A 17523-nucleotide genomic window follows, 5' to 3' on the forward strand; every position below is an offset into this window, starting at 1 on the left:
ATTTATATTTTATGTTTACAAGGATCATATAAATGTTGTAAATTAAACCATTATATAATAAAAGGTAAATTTCATTAATTCAATCAAACATAAAAATAAAAATCTACAAAGTACAATAGTAGATAGACAAACAAACACTTTCCTTACGCTCTCTTCAAATTTTCCATCATTCTCAAGAGCACATCCATATTTTTCAAGTGCTCATCAACTTTTTTTTGTTCCTCTTTGAATAGTTTCTTCATTTTCTCAAATAATGCTTTGCAATTGTTGGATCCAAAACACCCCAAGACAATCAATCAAATGTGTAGCAAGCAACACAATCTCTTTAACTTATTTCTCCCCTAAGTCATCATAATATTGAGTAAATGGACACATTCTTAAAAATATAAAATGATTTCAAACTCTACCTAAAAACAAAGTTTACATTTGCCTACAAATGATAACAGTGTATATAAGATAAAATAATTTATAAATAGTGTTAAAAATTACATAATTTCGAAATTATGACATTTAAAATATCCAATTTTGTTTTAAAAAAAATAAAAATGAAATTCCATTTTAAACCAACACCCAAATTGTTTTGGTTAAATTAATAAATAAGATGGGTAATAATTATTGAAAATATAGCAATTAATGAGCTATTCCATACCCCTAAAATCATGCTCAAATTTCTGATTAGTTACACTTCTCAAAACATTAAATGACCATATTTCAATTCCCTAAAATAGCACAATAATTTTGTTACTGGTTAGGTTGATTATGCATAATTATACCATTAAATTCTAAATGGTTAAGTTGTTATTAATTAGTTTAGTTACTATGCATTGATTTTTAATAACTAATTTTTTATTTAAATTTAAAACATAATTTTGAAATATATTTAATTTTTTGATAGATAAAAAAGTTTGGTTGAGTTAGTTTGTGTAAAAAAATATATATATTTTATTAAAATTTCTCTTAAAAAATGTGAACAATTAATTTAGAAAATGCCAACTAATTTCATTAAATGTATGTATTCATAAATCCATTCCAATACCCTAACATCATGCTCTATTTATGATTGGTTGAGTTATTAATCATTTCTCATAAAAAACGTGTACAATTAAGATCATGCCAACTAATTTCATTAAATTCATGTCTCCATAAATCCCTTCCAATTCCCTAACACCATGCTCAAAATTATGATTGGTTGATATATTTGTAACGTCCTGCATTTTCGGGTAGCTTAAAACGACTCATGTCGGGATTGTTTTCCCTGAGTTAAGAATATTATTTTAAATAATATCATATTTTGTTTGTAATTTATTTCCATGAGTTACTGCTAGCCAAATTATGAATTTTGTGTTTAAAAGTCAAGATAAGACTTTCGGAACACCAGAGGCCAGCAGGGTTGCTTCAACAGCTCTACATTCTTGAATGGAAATGGGAGGATATTACGATGGATTTTGTCGTAGGGTTGCCTAGAACCACCAAGCAGCACGACTCATTGTGGGTGATAGTAGATAGACTCACTAGGTCTGCCCATTTTCTGCCAGTTAAGACCACATACTCAACGGATCAGTATGCTGAGTTGTATGTTAGTGAGATAGTGAGACTTCATGGGGTGCCAAAGTCGATAATTTTTTATCGAGGGTCAGTTTTCACATCGACTTTTTGGGAAGGGCTACAGAGAGATATGGGATCGAGACTAAAGTTTAGCACTGCATTTCATCCTCAGACCGATAGCCAGTCTGAGAGGACCATTCAGATTTTAGAGGACATGTTGAGGTGCTGTGCTTTGGACTTTTCAGAGTCTTGGAACCGATATCTACCTTTAATGGAGTTCTCGTACAATAACAGTTACCAATCTACCATAGGGATGGCTCCCTATGAGATGCTTTATGGGCGTAAATGTAGATCTCCTTTGCACTGGGATGAAGTTGGGGAGAAGCAGATTTTAGGGCCTGAAGCAGTTAGGGAAGCCAGTGAGGCGATAGAAAAGATTCGCCAAAGGATGCTTATTGCGCAAAGTAGACAAAAGAGCTATGCTGACCTCAAGAGAAGGGACATCGAGTTTTCAGTGGGCGAGTTTGTTTTCTTGAAAGTCTCGCCGATGAAAGCTATGATGTGTTTTGGAAAGAAAGGGAAGCTAAGCCCTAGATATATTGGTCCATTTGAGATATTGGACAGAGTCTGGCAAGTTGCGTACCGTTTGGCACTGCCCCCAGCATTAGCTGAAACGCATAACGTCTTTCACATCTCGATGTTGCGTAAGTATGTGTAAGACCCCTCTCATGTGTTGAGTTACGAACCGTTACAGCTGAAGCAGGACCTGAGTTATGATGAATAGCCCGAGCGCATTATTGAAAAGGGAATCAAGGAATTGAGATCCAAAAGGATTCCACTAGTTAAGGTCATGTGGAAGAATAGTACGGAACGAGAAGCAACATGAGAGTTGGAGGAAGACATGAAAGCAAGATACCCTGAATTATTTGGTAAGAAAGAATTTCGGGAAGAAATTCCTTTTAAGGAGGGTATATTGTAGTGCACCAATTTTTTTTTTTTTGTTTATTAAAATTTTTGTGTTTTATTTTATTTAAGTGTTAACTGTGATAAATTGTTTTATTTAAATGTTGTTTATTTTATTAGTTGTTGTTTGTTTTAGTTGATTGTTTGTTATTTTATTTAATTGTTAGAATTGTTTGTAGAATATTTTTGTGAAATTACTTGTTAAATGATATATATTTATTTTTATTTTAAAATGTGATTATGCGAGATTTGGTTGAATGCACTAAGGTGCATGGTAGGTAGTGATGCACCCTAGTGATTGAGTATATGCATGTGCATGGTTGCATGGTGTGCATGCAATAGTTTTCTACACATTAATTTCCTTTTATTGGTTTATTTATTTTTATTTAATTAAGGAATTTAAAAAGAAAGGGAAATAAAAAGGTTTGTGTTCACACAAGAAAAATATTGGGAAACAAATGGTGAGGAGAAAGGATAGAGTTGTCAATTTTGAATTCCCGTAACCTTAGACCCAGCCTTAGTAAAATGGGTATTACATGGGTTGTAGATATCCGATTTAGACATAACTGGTACCGATAGAAAGCTAATGAAATTATCTACATTTTTTATGAAATAGAACTTTTCCTAAAACGCAACTAAAATGGGTCAAAACCCAGCCCCAAGTCACAGGACCTTAGAGCTACGAAAATCACATTTTCCTTATTAGTGTAGAAATCCAAGGAAGGAAAGGGGGGTGGACAATTGCAGCTGCCTTTTTGGTTAAATAAAAATGTATTTATTTAATTAATTAGATTTTAGAATTAAATAAATTTATAAGAAATTAACTTTTATTATTTTAGAAAAATAAAAACCTAGACACTATAAATGAAACCTTAGAACCCTAGAGAGCATTTTTGCTCATCTCTTCTCTATACCACAGCCATCCATCTAGAGAGGGTAGAGAGAGAGGGAGGCGAGCTAGAGAGAGAGAAAGGAAGGCTGCCATATTTTTCCAGAGAAGAAAAAGAAAGGAAGAAGAAGAAAAGAAAGAGAAGGAGAAGGAGAAGAGGGTTTCGAACCCTAGGTAAGAATCCATCTACTAGTTTCACATATGTGCATTTGTATCTTCTCCTCTTCTCTAATCTAAGGATGATTTTGTGGTTTCTTTCTTTGGATGTTCTTGATTCAACAATCAAGAGAGGTAATGGTTTTTCTTAGCCTATATATTGGTTTTGATGGGTTTATCTTTGAGGTTGTTGATGGTGATGTTAATGGTTTGATTATTTTAGGATTGGTGATTATGATTGGTATTTTTAAGGGAATATGTTTTGTTTAAAAAGGATTCATGGGGATGATTGAGAAAATGGATTTGATGGGGTTTATATGAGGATTATATTTTATGTTTATATTGCTATGGTTATTTTAAATCATTGATTTATGTAAAATGGCAAAAAAATGATGATAGATGCATACTAGGTTTTATGTGAAGGTAGATGGGAATTTTGTGATGTTTTATGGTGGATCTTAAATGTTTAGGCCTAGGGGTAAAAAGTTCAATCATGTGTATTTTCTTGTATGTTTTGAAATAATAATGATTTTAGAAATATGATAAGATGTATGTTATTGCCATTGTTATTGTTTTTGTTGGATTTCATGTGTAGATTCAATGGAATAGAAAAAATGGGATTTTATAAGATTGCATGTGAATATGTTAGTAATATTCTTATAATTATGTATATAATAAGAGCATGATGAGATTTTGGACATGTATGATTTTATGTGAAATTTTTGAGATAAAAGATGAATTTTATTTTTTTGTAAATAATTGGGTAAAAGTTTGATAAAAAAAATGATTTGCATGCATAAATAATGTCTTTGATGTTATGTTAATTTTATGAAATTAAAAATGGTATTTTAAGTCACAATAAAACGATATTTTACTCAAATAAATACCTACAAAATTTTTATTGTATTTTTAGAAAAATATGAGGTTTTAAATTGAATATGGTGATTTTTAAAGATAAAAATGGTTGCTGGAATTTTTTTGTAAAAGAATGTGAAGTGTTTCAATAAAATGAATTTGATGAGTATTTGAAATAAATTAATACCCTAAATTATGGCAATATTAAAAGTGGTATTTTAATATGGCATGAATGCATATTTTGATAAGTTATGATTTTTCTTTATATTGATTGAGAAAAATATTTAGAATCAATTTATTTGTGATTTTTAAAGAAATTAAATAGTGGCTGAAAGTTTGGTGTAAAAAGTTTAAAAATGATTATTTAATTGTCACATATGGATTTATGTTACATAAAACTAAGTCTTAAATAATTTAAATAAAACATATTTTTCCCACACTTAAATATATATTTTTCGCACATCATTTATGTAACACAATTAACCAATATTAAATTTGATTTTTCTAAAGAAACATATTAATCATAGGTATTTTAATTAAATTCCAAGCTTTTGTTATTTCTTTGTAATTTGAGAATAATAAATGAAATTGTCACATATTTTACTTTTTTTTAAGCTAAATAAAATAATGCTTTGAGAAATTTAATCAAACTAGAAATTTTAAGAAAAATAAAGCATGTTATAAGTCTATTAATTTTAAAATGATAAAAGTAAGATATGTAGATATATCGTTTTTAAAACGACACAATTACGCAATGTTCCCACGTATGCATGTTACATGCAAATCCACTTTTACGTCCAAAATTATGTCTATTATTCAACCATGTGGTTTTTTTTTATATAGAAATATCATGCATGCAAAGTAGGTAAAGTAAGCATTATTCTTTTATGGCCTTATGTGTAATTAAGAATAATTGCATGTTGTGTGTAACTCTTATTATGTGTGCATGGCCCATGCACACATGAGTTGTATGAAAGGGAAAAATAGTAATTTTATGAAGCTAAGAAATGTCGTTTTGATTATGGTATAGGCTCGTTGAGAGGTTGTGAATTTACTTAGCTCGGACCTGAGGTAAGGAAGTTAGATAGATTCTATGATTTTATGCTATGAATGGTAAGATGGTTGTATGAATGGATTGTTATGAATTATGAATGCCATAATGTGATGATATGTTGGCTTGTATGAATATGATATGTTTATGAAAGGATGTTAGCGTGATGAACGTGACACATCAAATGGGTTACTAAGGATATAAAGACGTAACCTGAGTTACTAAGGATATAAAGACGTAACTCCTAGGGTGGACGCGCCAAGGTTATTCAAGGACCAGAGACTCTTGTTTACCTCATAGGGTGACATGGACAACTAGCAGGCCATGCTCATCATGTATGCTGTATGAATGTGATATGATGATATGTTACGATTACGTTATGATATGCTATGATGATATGTTACGAAAACGTTATGATATGTTATGATGATATGTTATGATAATGTTATGATATGCCATGATGTGTTAGATGAATGTTAGTGTTTGTATTTGTTGTATCCTTACTTGCTTATTGTTTGTACTTCCTTACTGGGCTTTTAGCTCACCCCCTTACTTTCCCTTCCAGGTAGCAAATATGATTTCTCTGTGGCACGCGTGGTGACGTGAGGAGTTCTATCGTCGTAGGGTGTATGGCGTGGGGTATCCTATGGCCGGAATAAACGATCACTTTAGGACGCCATTTTAATTATGTTATGTTTTAAGAGACTTTCTAAATTATCAGTGGGACTTAATTATTTATATTGTTTCTTTTGAATTTTGCATAAAAACTCATATTTTCTTTTTAAACTAATGGGCCTAGCTTGCATTGTTTTAAGCAAGTCCTCACTGAGACCTTTATAAAAAGTGGTTTTCTTTATGGACCAGCGATATGTGAATGTTTTAATAAGTACTAGTCTAGGGCGTTCTTTACACGTATGTTAGTATGGGGACACATGCACATATATACACTATCGTAGAAAGTTGCTTAGAGATGTTAGTCTAGTGAATGCTGATTTAGAAAATATGATCAGTAGATATCCGTCATATCCTAGATGGTTGATCCCCGTCACACTGCTTGATTTTATTATATCTGGTTCATTACCGTGATGAGTGGCCAAGAGGTGAGGATTGCTGGTTAAACCTAGGGACGCCAAAATAAATGGGACCTAAGGACCCTCATGCTTACTTAATCAGTGAACGCTTAGAACCTGAGCAAGTGCTCTGATAAGTTATTCTCGGATAGTAGCCGTGAATATTAGCCATTCAGTGAGAGTGCCTAGAGATACTAGGGGTTGCCAAGTTTGAGTGAGGCTTAACACCATAGGGGTAACTGCTCACCAGCACCACTGATTAACATAGAAGTCTCTGTAAGCCCGTGTAACTTTGATTACACTTCTGGATAAGTAGTGATGCCCTAGGTAACTTGATGGTTACCCTTGTGAGGGATTTACTCTTGGATAAGTAGTGATGCCCTAGGTAAGGCGATAGTTGCCATTGATGGGGATATTTATTGGCTAGATCTTAGTGTTGAGACTCGGTTCTCTCTTACGGATTAGCATTTATGCTTAAGGGTGTGTTACGCCCAAATTGTTGGAAATTGTCGAGCATTGGTCTCGAATTATATTGTTATATATTATATCTGCTTGCTCATGGATTTTATGAGTGCAGGTATTTATTTGTTGATAATAAATAGTTGTGATATAATATATCTGCTTGTTCTGAGATTTTCTGAGTGCTGGAATTTATCTGTTTATATGAAATAATTTGCATTGGATATTAGGCAAGACCATATATTTGCCAGGACGCTTTTGCGTTCTTGAAATTTATTGTGTAGGGTCTAGATGGATCCGGAACCCTAATTCTTTGCATGCTTTTTGTTTTAAAGTTGAACTTGCTAAGTGTTTTCGCTTACCTAGTTGTTTCCTGTTGTAGGTAAGAACAAGGGCAAGGCAGAGCAGTGAGTGCCGGAGTCTACCTTGTGAATGTACATGTGGACCGACCTTTTGGGAAGCCGTTTTATTTTTGGAAATGTTGTGTTATTTTCATAAACTAGGCTCACTCTACTCTTTATAAAATATGTTTGTATTAAATATTAAGTATGGTCATACGACTTTTAAAAAGTTTTTTTATACAGGTTTTTGAGACTTTTTGGTTAAATGAAAACATTTATATTTCCGCATTATCGAGTCTTAAAAATCCGGGTCGTTACAATATTAATAATTAAATTCGAAATTAACATATACAAAATTATTTTTATTTAATAAATATGATATTATTGTCTACAACTACCATTTAAAATTTCTAATAAACATTAATACTGATTGTGAAAATGATAAAATTTAAAGTGTGTGTTTTCATCTTGTTAATAAATAATTAATTCAGGAGTAAACTATTTAAATTCTCTCAAATATTGATCATCTTCTAATTTCTCAAAATTGATAAATAATAATGCAAATTTCTTTCATTTACACAACTTGATTGAGAATAACAAAATTAGGGCAAAGATCACTGTCCCTAGTACTATATTCCTCTGCTTGAAATGAACTCTCGAACATCTTTCAATAATTTTGCTCTATTCTTGTTGAAATTTGAGCATGCAATCCACGAAGCTACGTGACACCTTTCTTCATTAGAGTTGAACTACAATAGTGAAAAAAAATTACTCAAGTATAGTATGATTAGAACAAAATATATATAAAAAAACTTAGTATGAAATCTACTTACCACAAAAGACCGCAAGTCGACCTTACAACTATTAATCATAAATAATACGATAAGGACTCCACAATTGTACAAATTTGATTGTCTAGGGACATTTCTACCACGAACTATACCAAAACTAGCAAAGTTGAAACTACCAAGTTTCCTTTTGATCTGATTCTCCAAGAATAAATCTAGATTGCGTAGCTGCATTTGCACTCCAACATCATAATTTTTAAATTTAAAATTTATAAAAAAATAATATATTCCACCAATAAAAACTTACAATATGAACAATCTTAGATGGTTGTAATATAAGATTCTTTTCATTAGCAAGTGAGTTCCAAACTTCTACTTTTTTTTTCTTTCAGTATCACCCGTGCAAGAATGAAGTGTCTTACAAGCAACATAGGAATATAAATCTACACGTATAATTGTTGTTAGAAATTACATAATAAATAGATGTTTAAAAATATATTCAACATAAACCATTAGAATTATACTTCACTGCAATGTTCGAGGGAGCCCATAAATCTTTCGTAGTAATGCATTTCCCTCTAAATTTGATGTAGTGGTAAATTGGAGTAGGAATCAGGTAGTAAGTATTTCTATTGTCATAATTTAAAAAAAATTAACTCAACAAACATGGAATACGTTTTGACAAAAAAGAACAACAACAAAAACTCACCATATTTCGAGCAGGAAGATACAAATTCTTACACTATTTACCCTTCTTCAACCTCTCATCTTCGATCAAGAATGAAGAAACCATAGTAACAATATCAATTTACCAAAAAAAAAATTATAACGGCCACACTAAAATTATTAATATATACAAATGAATTACCTTAGTCTCCAACTCCATTTTAGGTCCAAGATAACGGAAGTCGGACCGTCGTAGAAAACTAAACTCACTTTCAACTATAATTTTCCTATGATAGATACAATAATAGACATTAAAATATATTGAAAAAATGACAAAAAATTTATATATTAAGATAGAAAAACTTACAATTGATCAGGGTTTGAGAAAATGTATTCTAACACTTCCTTATCTTTCGGTCTTAAAGTATTACCGAGTTTAAAATGTTCAAAGAACACAACATCATCTTGGCTAATAACATGTTTTTTTTTAAATAGTGATGGTGAGGTTTTTTCGCTAATGGAGTCAGTTTTTTTTTCTCATATCTACATGGAATTTTATCCTTGGCTTGTACATCCTGTTTAATAGAGTGTAGTTCATCTCTCAACTCTTTCATCTCGTGTTCAATTACTGTCTTCCATTCCATTTTTTATTCCATCACGAATTTCTATACAAAAAAATTGATGAAGATTATCACTATGTAAGAAATATTTTTGAAAAATTTACATGATGAAATTTTCAAAACTTTAAAATTCCTCACATTTTTAGTTTATTGAAGAAAAATGAAATACAAAATAATTTGTAATAATAATGTTTTAAAGAAAAATTTAACAATTGGAAATTTTAAGAACCCTATAACCTTCAATGTAAATTTATAGCTCTAATAGTTGATATCTAAGAAGTTTGAATAATTTTGAATTTTACAATGGGAGAAAAAAATGATAATTTGTTTGTAAAAATAAAGAAAAAAAATAATTGAGAATATTGAATGAAACACTTTAAAATATCTTGAGTTTTTTCATCAAATACGCAAAAAAAAATTATTCTTGTGGTTTTTACTAAACAAGTTTTTCAAAAGAAATAAGTTCTCATTTTTTTTAATTTCAAATCCTACACAACAAATAAAAATAAGTTGGAAATTTTTTGGAAAAAAAAAAGCTCTAGTAGTGAATTTTGAAATATGAAATTGGAGAAATAGATGATAATTTATTTGTAAAAATAAAGCACAAAAATGATTGAAAATTTTGCAAGAAACACTATGAAAAATCTAGAGCTTTTTCTTCAAACATTTTTTAAAAAAAAGTGTTCTTGTGAGATTTTACTAAACAAGTTTTTCAAGAGAAATAAGATTTAGTTATTTTTTTTTAATTTCAAAACCTACATGACAAATAAAAATAAGTTGGAATTTAAAAAAAAAAAAAACTTTAGTAGAGAATTTTGAAATATGAAAATGGAGAAATAGATGATAATTTGTTTGTAAAAATAAAGAAAGCACAAAAATGATTGAAAATCTTACAAGGAACACTATGAAAAATCTAGAGCTTTTTCATCAAACACTTTAAAAAAAAATCTTGTGGGTTTTTACTAAACAAGTTTCTTAAGAGAAATAAGATTTACTCATCTATGTGAATTTCAAATCCTACATAACAAAACAAAAGTTGGAATTTTTTTGAAAAAAATAGAAAATCTACTAGTGATTTTCAAAAAATGACACAAACTTAGAAATCTTACTTGAAAATACTTTAAAAAATTGGAGCTTCTTCAATAAATAAGTTTTTAAGATGAGTAAATTTTGTATAAATATATATATATATATAAATTTCAAAATATGCATCATGAATTAGCCAACTAATTGTAGTTGGGAACATATGTAACGCCCTAATTTCTCATAAATTATCAAGAACACAATGTTGAATCATAATTATAAACATTTCTCTTTTATGAATGAACTTAAAATAAAATATATGGATCCATGGTTTTGCAAAAATAAAATAACTGTCTTTATATAAAAATGAGAAACATTAAATAAATTTTTTTAAAAAAATAACATGCTTTAATAAAAATAAATAGTCCCGCTTGATCTTCCTCGACTATATGGTCCCCACGAGTACATCACGAAGCTCCTAGGTCCCACTCGCCATCGACATTTCTAACATCAATTTTCTGTACAACAACATCATAGGGGGTGAGCTTCTAAGCCCACTAAGGAAAATACAACAAGAGTTAGTCATATAATCATTTAATCAACATATCCTAAATTACACAAGAGTCATAACAAAAACTTATTTATACTTGTTCATATATCATAGCCTAAGTCATAATCATAAATCATAATCTAAGTCATAAAGCATAGGTCATATCATAATCGTAACTATAGGTCATAGATCATAATAACAAGTTAGATATAATAAAAAATAAGTGCTTATACAGTGGGTGGCAATAAAGCCCCGAAAAATAGTCTGTCATACACCGGACATCAACTTAGGTCCGTCATAAAGTTTTGACAACTGAGCCTATTGGACATAAGTCCATCATACATCATTGGACACCTTAGGTCCAGACACACTTAACCCTTTATTGTACCTGAAATGTTAGGTCATACAAAACATAAACTAGGTCATAAACTAAACTACCTATTTTTCCTTACAAAAAACCAGAATATTGGAGACAAGAGCGGGATTGGAAACTCCTAAAACCAAAGATAAAGAAACCATAAGTCCTCTAGAGAAATAAGATGAAGACAAGATCTAAACCATCAGAAAAAAGACTTACCACAAATAGCCTGGACCACAAATAGCCACCTGACAATTACTGTTGCACAGATCGTGGTGTCGATCCCGTATAAGCGATAAGCAGGTTTTCTCACGAAGCCGCCTGACATGGGAAAATGTGCTGCTATGATCCTGACACTGTCAAGAGAGTGTTGTCCAATAAAGTAGTAGGCTGGACTACGTCGTATTTGGCCCACTGAGATACGACCCACCAGCTCATTTATTGGAAGAATGATCATTTATTGTGTATTTAAGTCCCCATTACAAGAGAATAATTGTAATTAGCCCTCATTAGGGAATTAATTGCCCCAACCATCTATAAATAGGGCTAGGGAACACTTTGTAAAGGATCCCAGATTCATTTTCTTATTTTCAAAGAACACTCAATCGTTGCCTGAAAATCTCCTTAAGAGCTTGACATTTGCAAGCTCTTAACATTCTAAATACAAGTGACTCGTGGACTAGGGTTAATTCACAACCCGAACCACGTAAAAATCTGTGTCTCAATCTCCAATTTTTCAAGCTTTAAGTTTATTAGTTGTTAGAGAAAAACTCCAGTCAACATTTTGGTGCTTTCATTGAGAGCATGAAGAAAGCTTGTGTTGCAGCAATTGTGAACACTAGAAGAAAGCTCCTTGAAGACGCTCCCCCACCGCCGATGTGGGAGGAGAGCCAAGCACACCACCTCAACTAGCTGCTCTAGAAGTGGCTAATAACGATGGTTACAATGGTGAGGACGGAGACGACTACGATAGCGAGTACTCACAATCGTACCAAATGGAGGAGCCACCAGAACTGGTGGCACTGAAAGGGAAAATTACCTGCCAGCAATGGGAGTGGACCCTTAGGGTAACATCGCCACCTTACAGGAGGTGGTAAATGCCATGAGGGCTACTTTGGCGGCTCAAGGGATGCAAGTGGACCCTTAGGGTAAAATACCACCTAGGTAGCTAGCTGGTGTGCCACCTGCGCACCCAGCTAAAGTGCCACCTATGGAACCAATGGGGGTGCCACCCGCACACCCCATTGAATTGGTGCAAGAACAGCCAGCTGGCGTGCCACTTGTGCACCTAGCTGGAATACCACCTATGCCTCCAACCCATATGGGAGGAAGGGCTAAGGCTCCCCATAAATGAAAGAGGACTCCTCGAGCTTCTGATCCCCTTCATGTCCCAAGAAGGGCATATGGCCCTGAGGAAGTTCATGGTGTTCGAGGAAATCGCCAAGCCCACAATATCTGTGGAGCCCAGGGCACTCCGTCCAGGCGCACTGTGACAAATCGTGTCGGGTCTGAAGAAAGATAGCCTTTTATGCCCCGGAAGCTCCGGGGAAAACCTGGGTGGGGAGCCAACATGAGAGAAGTCACCATGAACCGAGGAAAGGTAATTAATGTCTCAGTTAATAATGATTATGTAGAGTTTGATGGGGAGACAGAGGTAGGATTCCTCGAGGATGGCTGCCACAGGGGCGCGCGACCTGAATTGTGAGACAATCTTAAAGCTCACAAAAACAGGGCCAGCCCCGAGGACCTCCCTAGGAGATACCCACAGCCGGACCTCCGAGAAAATCTTATCACTCAGAGGAAAGAAGCAATGCCTGACTAGGGGGTATATCCAGAACACAGTGCCAACAATGATCCTCTTCGTGCAGAGTTGGATAGTTTGAAAAATATAATGTTGAAGATGGCCAGAATACAGGGCCAAGACTCCGATTCAGAAGATGAGGATGGGGAGCCATGTGCTCCACCCATCATTGAAGCCCTATTAACTTAAGGCTAGACATTACTCCATATAGTAGAGTTATGGACCCTTCTGACAACCTGTCCAAGTTCAACAGCCTGATGTATGTGCAATGCGTCTCTGAGGACGCCCGATGCCACTACTTCCAGTTAACCTTAACAGGACTAGCTGACGAGTGGTTCAAGAAGCACAAGACGGGTGCCATTCATTCTTGGTCCCAATTGTCCTCCGCCTTCTGAAGACAGTTTATAGCAACTCAAAAGATATGCGTTGAAGTCAACACCTTAGCTAACATCAAGCAATGACCGTTTGAAACCCTTAAAGCGTATATTGAACTCTTTAAGGAAGAAGCTGCGAGGAAAAAGATGGTCGATGAAGTCCAATAGTTGATGGCCTTAGAGGCTGGTATATGATCAAGTTCACCACTATGGGATGACCTGAAAAGTCGCGAATGCCACAGGCTTGATGATTTCATTCGTCGGGCCCAAGAATACATCCATTGCAAAAATGCCCAAATTGGATCGTTTGGAGGACTAATCTCCATTCTAGCTCCTACCATCCCTGCAGCTGCAACTCCTAGTTTTAGGATTAATGCCCTAAAAGCATGTAAATATATTTTATTGATTTAAATAAAAGTAAAATTTTATTATATTTGAATGTTATAATTATTGTTTGAATTAATTATATATAATAATATCAAGAAAATTCCTTATTCATTCATTAAAATATGATCTTGTATTAGTACGAGATACCTATATAATAAATAAAATAGTCAGTAACATATTCAACTATGGAATCTTTAATGAATGGTTATTAGTGCGGTTTACTAAGCATATATGATGTGAGTGATCTAGATTTAGATCACCGATGTGGATAAACATCTTAGTAAAATTGTTGTATATAATAAAGATGATACATGACATGAGCGATGAGAATTAATTATCTTTATAAACCTGTCTTTTGACATAAAGAAACTTTTCGTTTGACATAAAGATTTAATTCTTATCATAATAGATGATCATTTGTAGATCGGTTTAAATCCTGAGTATTCATGAACTCCTGTTTGTGTTTATTAGATCTTTTAATTCACTCGTTAAGGTTTCTTATAATGAGGCTAATGAATTTTATTTTGGAGATTCAATATCATGAATGACTGGGAACATGATTTACAATAATGGAATCCATACTTTTATAACAGATCAAATATTGGTTCCCTTAAGGGTTAATTCTGGAACTGAATAGTTATTGAGCTCAAATCAATAATACGATTATAGATTAATTATTCGCTAGTGAATTAATGATACTTAAGGATCAAGAGGTAATTAGAAGGGTAAAACGGTAATCTTGACCAACTCTAATTAACGAACCAATAAATGGAGGACCTAACTACATTTATTGATTATATAAATGGACTACAAGAGAAAACTCTGTAAATATAATTTTATAAATACTTAGAGTGCAATTCCATATTTATAGTGGAGTAATCATGAAATTAATAAATAAGATTATTAGATTAAAGTGTTTAATTAATAATCTGGTTTATTGGAACTTCGTATTATAGGTCCATGGACCCTAGATCACCTCTGTCAGGGTAGGATGTCAAAAGAAAGATTTCTACAGAAAAAGACTTAATTGCAAATGAAGTAATTTTTTTAGGGCAAGGAAATAATTATGTGATAATTATGGGCAATTGATTAATTATGAATGAATTAGTTATTTAATTATATAGTTTTTATTTTGAAAAACTATAGGTTAAAATAAATACTAATCATATTTCACTACTACAAAACTATACTTAGGCAACACACGAGAGACAATAGTTTTCGAAAAATCGTGTCTCGTGTCAAAAATTGACATGTCACAACGATAGCTCTTGAACTGTCGTGTCATGCAAATTAAAACTTACATTAGACGGTTGTTCTGGCGAGACTATCATAGCATGTCTACTTTTAACACGAGGTGACATTTTTACAAAAATTAATAATACAATTTTTTTAATCAAGTATGGAAAAATTTATATGTTTTTAGTATAATTTAATATATTTTATTACTATATTCATACAGAAATTATGAATTAATAATTTGCAACATAGAATAGCTATTAGTTAAAAAATGAGTTTTTTCAAATAATTGTCTAATTTTTTAATAACATTGATTTTGGACATTTTCCAAAAAACGATATTATTTCATTATTAGAAGTGAGCTTTTTGTAAACAATAAAAAAAGGCGGGGCTTTAGAAAATTTTAGTACATACAAAGGGAGTACTAAAACCTAAGGAGACTCCTTTAGTTATCAACTCTCCATCTCTTTCACTTTCTCATTCTTACAGCAACACTCCGTCGCTCTCTCTCATCCCAAGTCGCCGAACACACTCCCACTCCTTCACAACCTGTGCTCTCTCTCCTCCTCGCCATTGATTCTGATAGAATATACGTAAATATATTCTTAATTATGTAAATAAATCTATTGATATCTTTTGTAATATTCTCAGGCATATTTTTAGCTAGCTAATTAGTTTTCTTAATCTTAGCCTTTATCCTTTCCTGACATTCCTCATTGTATTTTGTATATAATAATAACTTTGTTAAAAATACTCACGGAAACAATTTTCTTCATGGTATCACGAGACCAACGGTATTCTTCTTCCTTCATTTTCTATATTCCCTAAGCTTCCACCTGCACTCCTTCTATCCGTCTCCATCTGTGTTTATTATTATTTTTTTCAATCTTCAAAAGCTTCATCATGTCTTCCTCTAAAGCCCCATTTCATTTGGCACTAGCTGTATCAAACATATGTAACCATATCCCTATTGTTCTTGAGATGGAAAATGTCCATTATTCAACTTGGGCAGAACTCTTCAAAGTCCACGCTCGCTCTCATCGCTTTATTGACCACATCATGGCTCCGACATCCAGTAGAGCAGCTCCACCCACCTTTGCCGAGGAGAAAGAATTATGGTAAACTCTTGATACAACAGTTCTTCAGTGGATTTATTCCACCATCTCTATAGATCTATTGCATACTATCATTGAACCCGATCAGAGAGCGATGGATGCATGGACTCATCTTCGTGATCTATTCCAAGACAATGAACATTCCAAAGCCGTGACCCTTGAACAGGAATTCTCCTCTACTCATATGCATGATTTTCCTAATGTCTCAGCGTACTGTCAACGGCTTAAAATATTATCCGATCAACTTAAAAATGTTGGAGCTCCGGTTAACAATAGCGGCTTGGTGTTACAGTTGGTCGAGAGTTTAACTGATGCATATAGCAGTGTTGGGATGTTGATTCGTCAAAGTAAGCCACTTCCCCGCTTTTACCAGGCTTGCTCCTTGCTCACTCTCGAGGAAGCCGGCTTTGCCAAGAATGGGGCTACCAAAATTGAGTCTGCCATGTTCTCTAGTGGCTCCGATGGTGCTACTTCTTATCCCAACACAAAGCCACAAAGTCGTGGTAATGGCAACAAAAACAACACCAAAAACAAGAATCGCAACAACAACGGGGGTGGTTGAAACTCCAACAAAGGTGGTCGCGGTGGTGCCAGCGGCCAAGGGACGAACACCGACGGTGGCTGGTCTGGCTCGACAGCCCAGCAGCAGCCGCAGTGTCTAGGGGGTCCTTGGAAACCTTGGGTGTGGGAGCCTTGGGCTATCCCTCCCTGCCCATTTCCTACTTCCAATTGGGCCAGGCGCAACAATGCTCCTAAGCAGCATCCTGGTCTTCTTGGCCCAAGACCACAACACCAAGCCTACAATGCAATAACCCCTAGCCCAACAGATATTGAAGCAACTTTACACACTCTAAATCTGGCTCAACCGGACTCGAATTGGTACATGGAAACCGGGGCCACATCATATATGACATCCATGCCAGGTACTCTCTCGTCCTATTTTACTTTGAGAAATAAACGTGGTATAGTCGAAAGTGGCCAATCGATTCTAATTCGTGGTTTTGGTAGTGCAAATTTTTCTCCCCCTCACCCTCAATTGTCTCTTCATGCCCCTAAATTAATTTAAAACTTAGTCTCAGTGCGTAAAATTACTGCTGATAACAAAGTTTCTGTTGCATTTGATACTTTTGGCTTTTTTGTGAATGACTTACAGACGAGGATGCCTCTAATGAGGTGTGATAGTCGGGGCGAGCTATATCCAATCACCACCATCGACTCCAAAAATCACTCCACTTCATCTTCAGTTTTTGTTGCCTTGACTACTTCCCTTTGGCAT

The 17523-nt window shown here is 33.6% G+C and overlaps 1 protein-coding gene across 1 annotated transcript; it reads left to right on the forward strand.

Moving 5' to 3' along the window:
- The first annotated feature begins 16341 nt into the window (after positions 1–16341).
- LOC133806778 (uncharacterized) lies at positions 16342–16809 on the forward strand. Its single transcript, XM_062244867.1, has one exon. It carries the CDS (start codon positions 16342–16344, stop codon positions 16807–16809), a length of 468 nt encoding a protein of 155 aa, XP_062100851.1.
- The last annotated feature ends 714 nt before the right edge of the window (positions 16810–17523 follow it).

This window comes from Humulus lupulus, chromosome X (genome assembly GCF_963169125.1).
Source record: "Humulus lupulus chromosome X, drHumLupu1.1, whole genome shotgun sequence".
Classification (NCBI taxonomy): domain Eukaryota; kingdom Viridiplantae; phylum Streptophyta; class Magnoliopsida; order Rosales; family Cannabaceae; genus Humulus; species Humulus lupulus.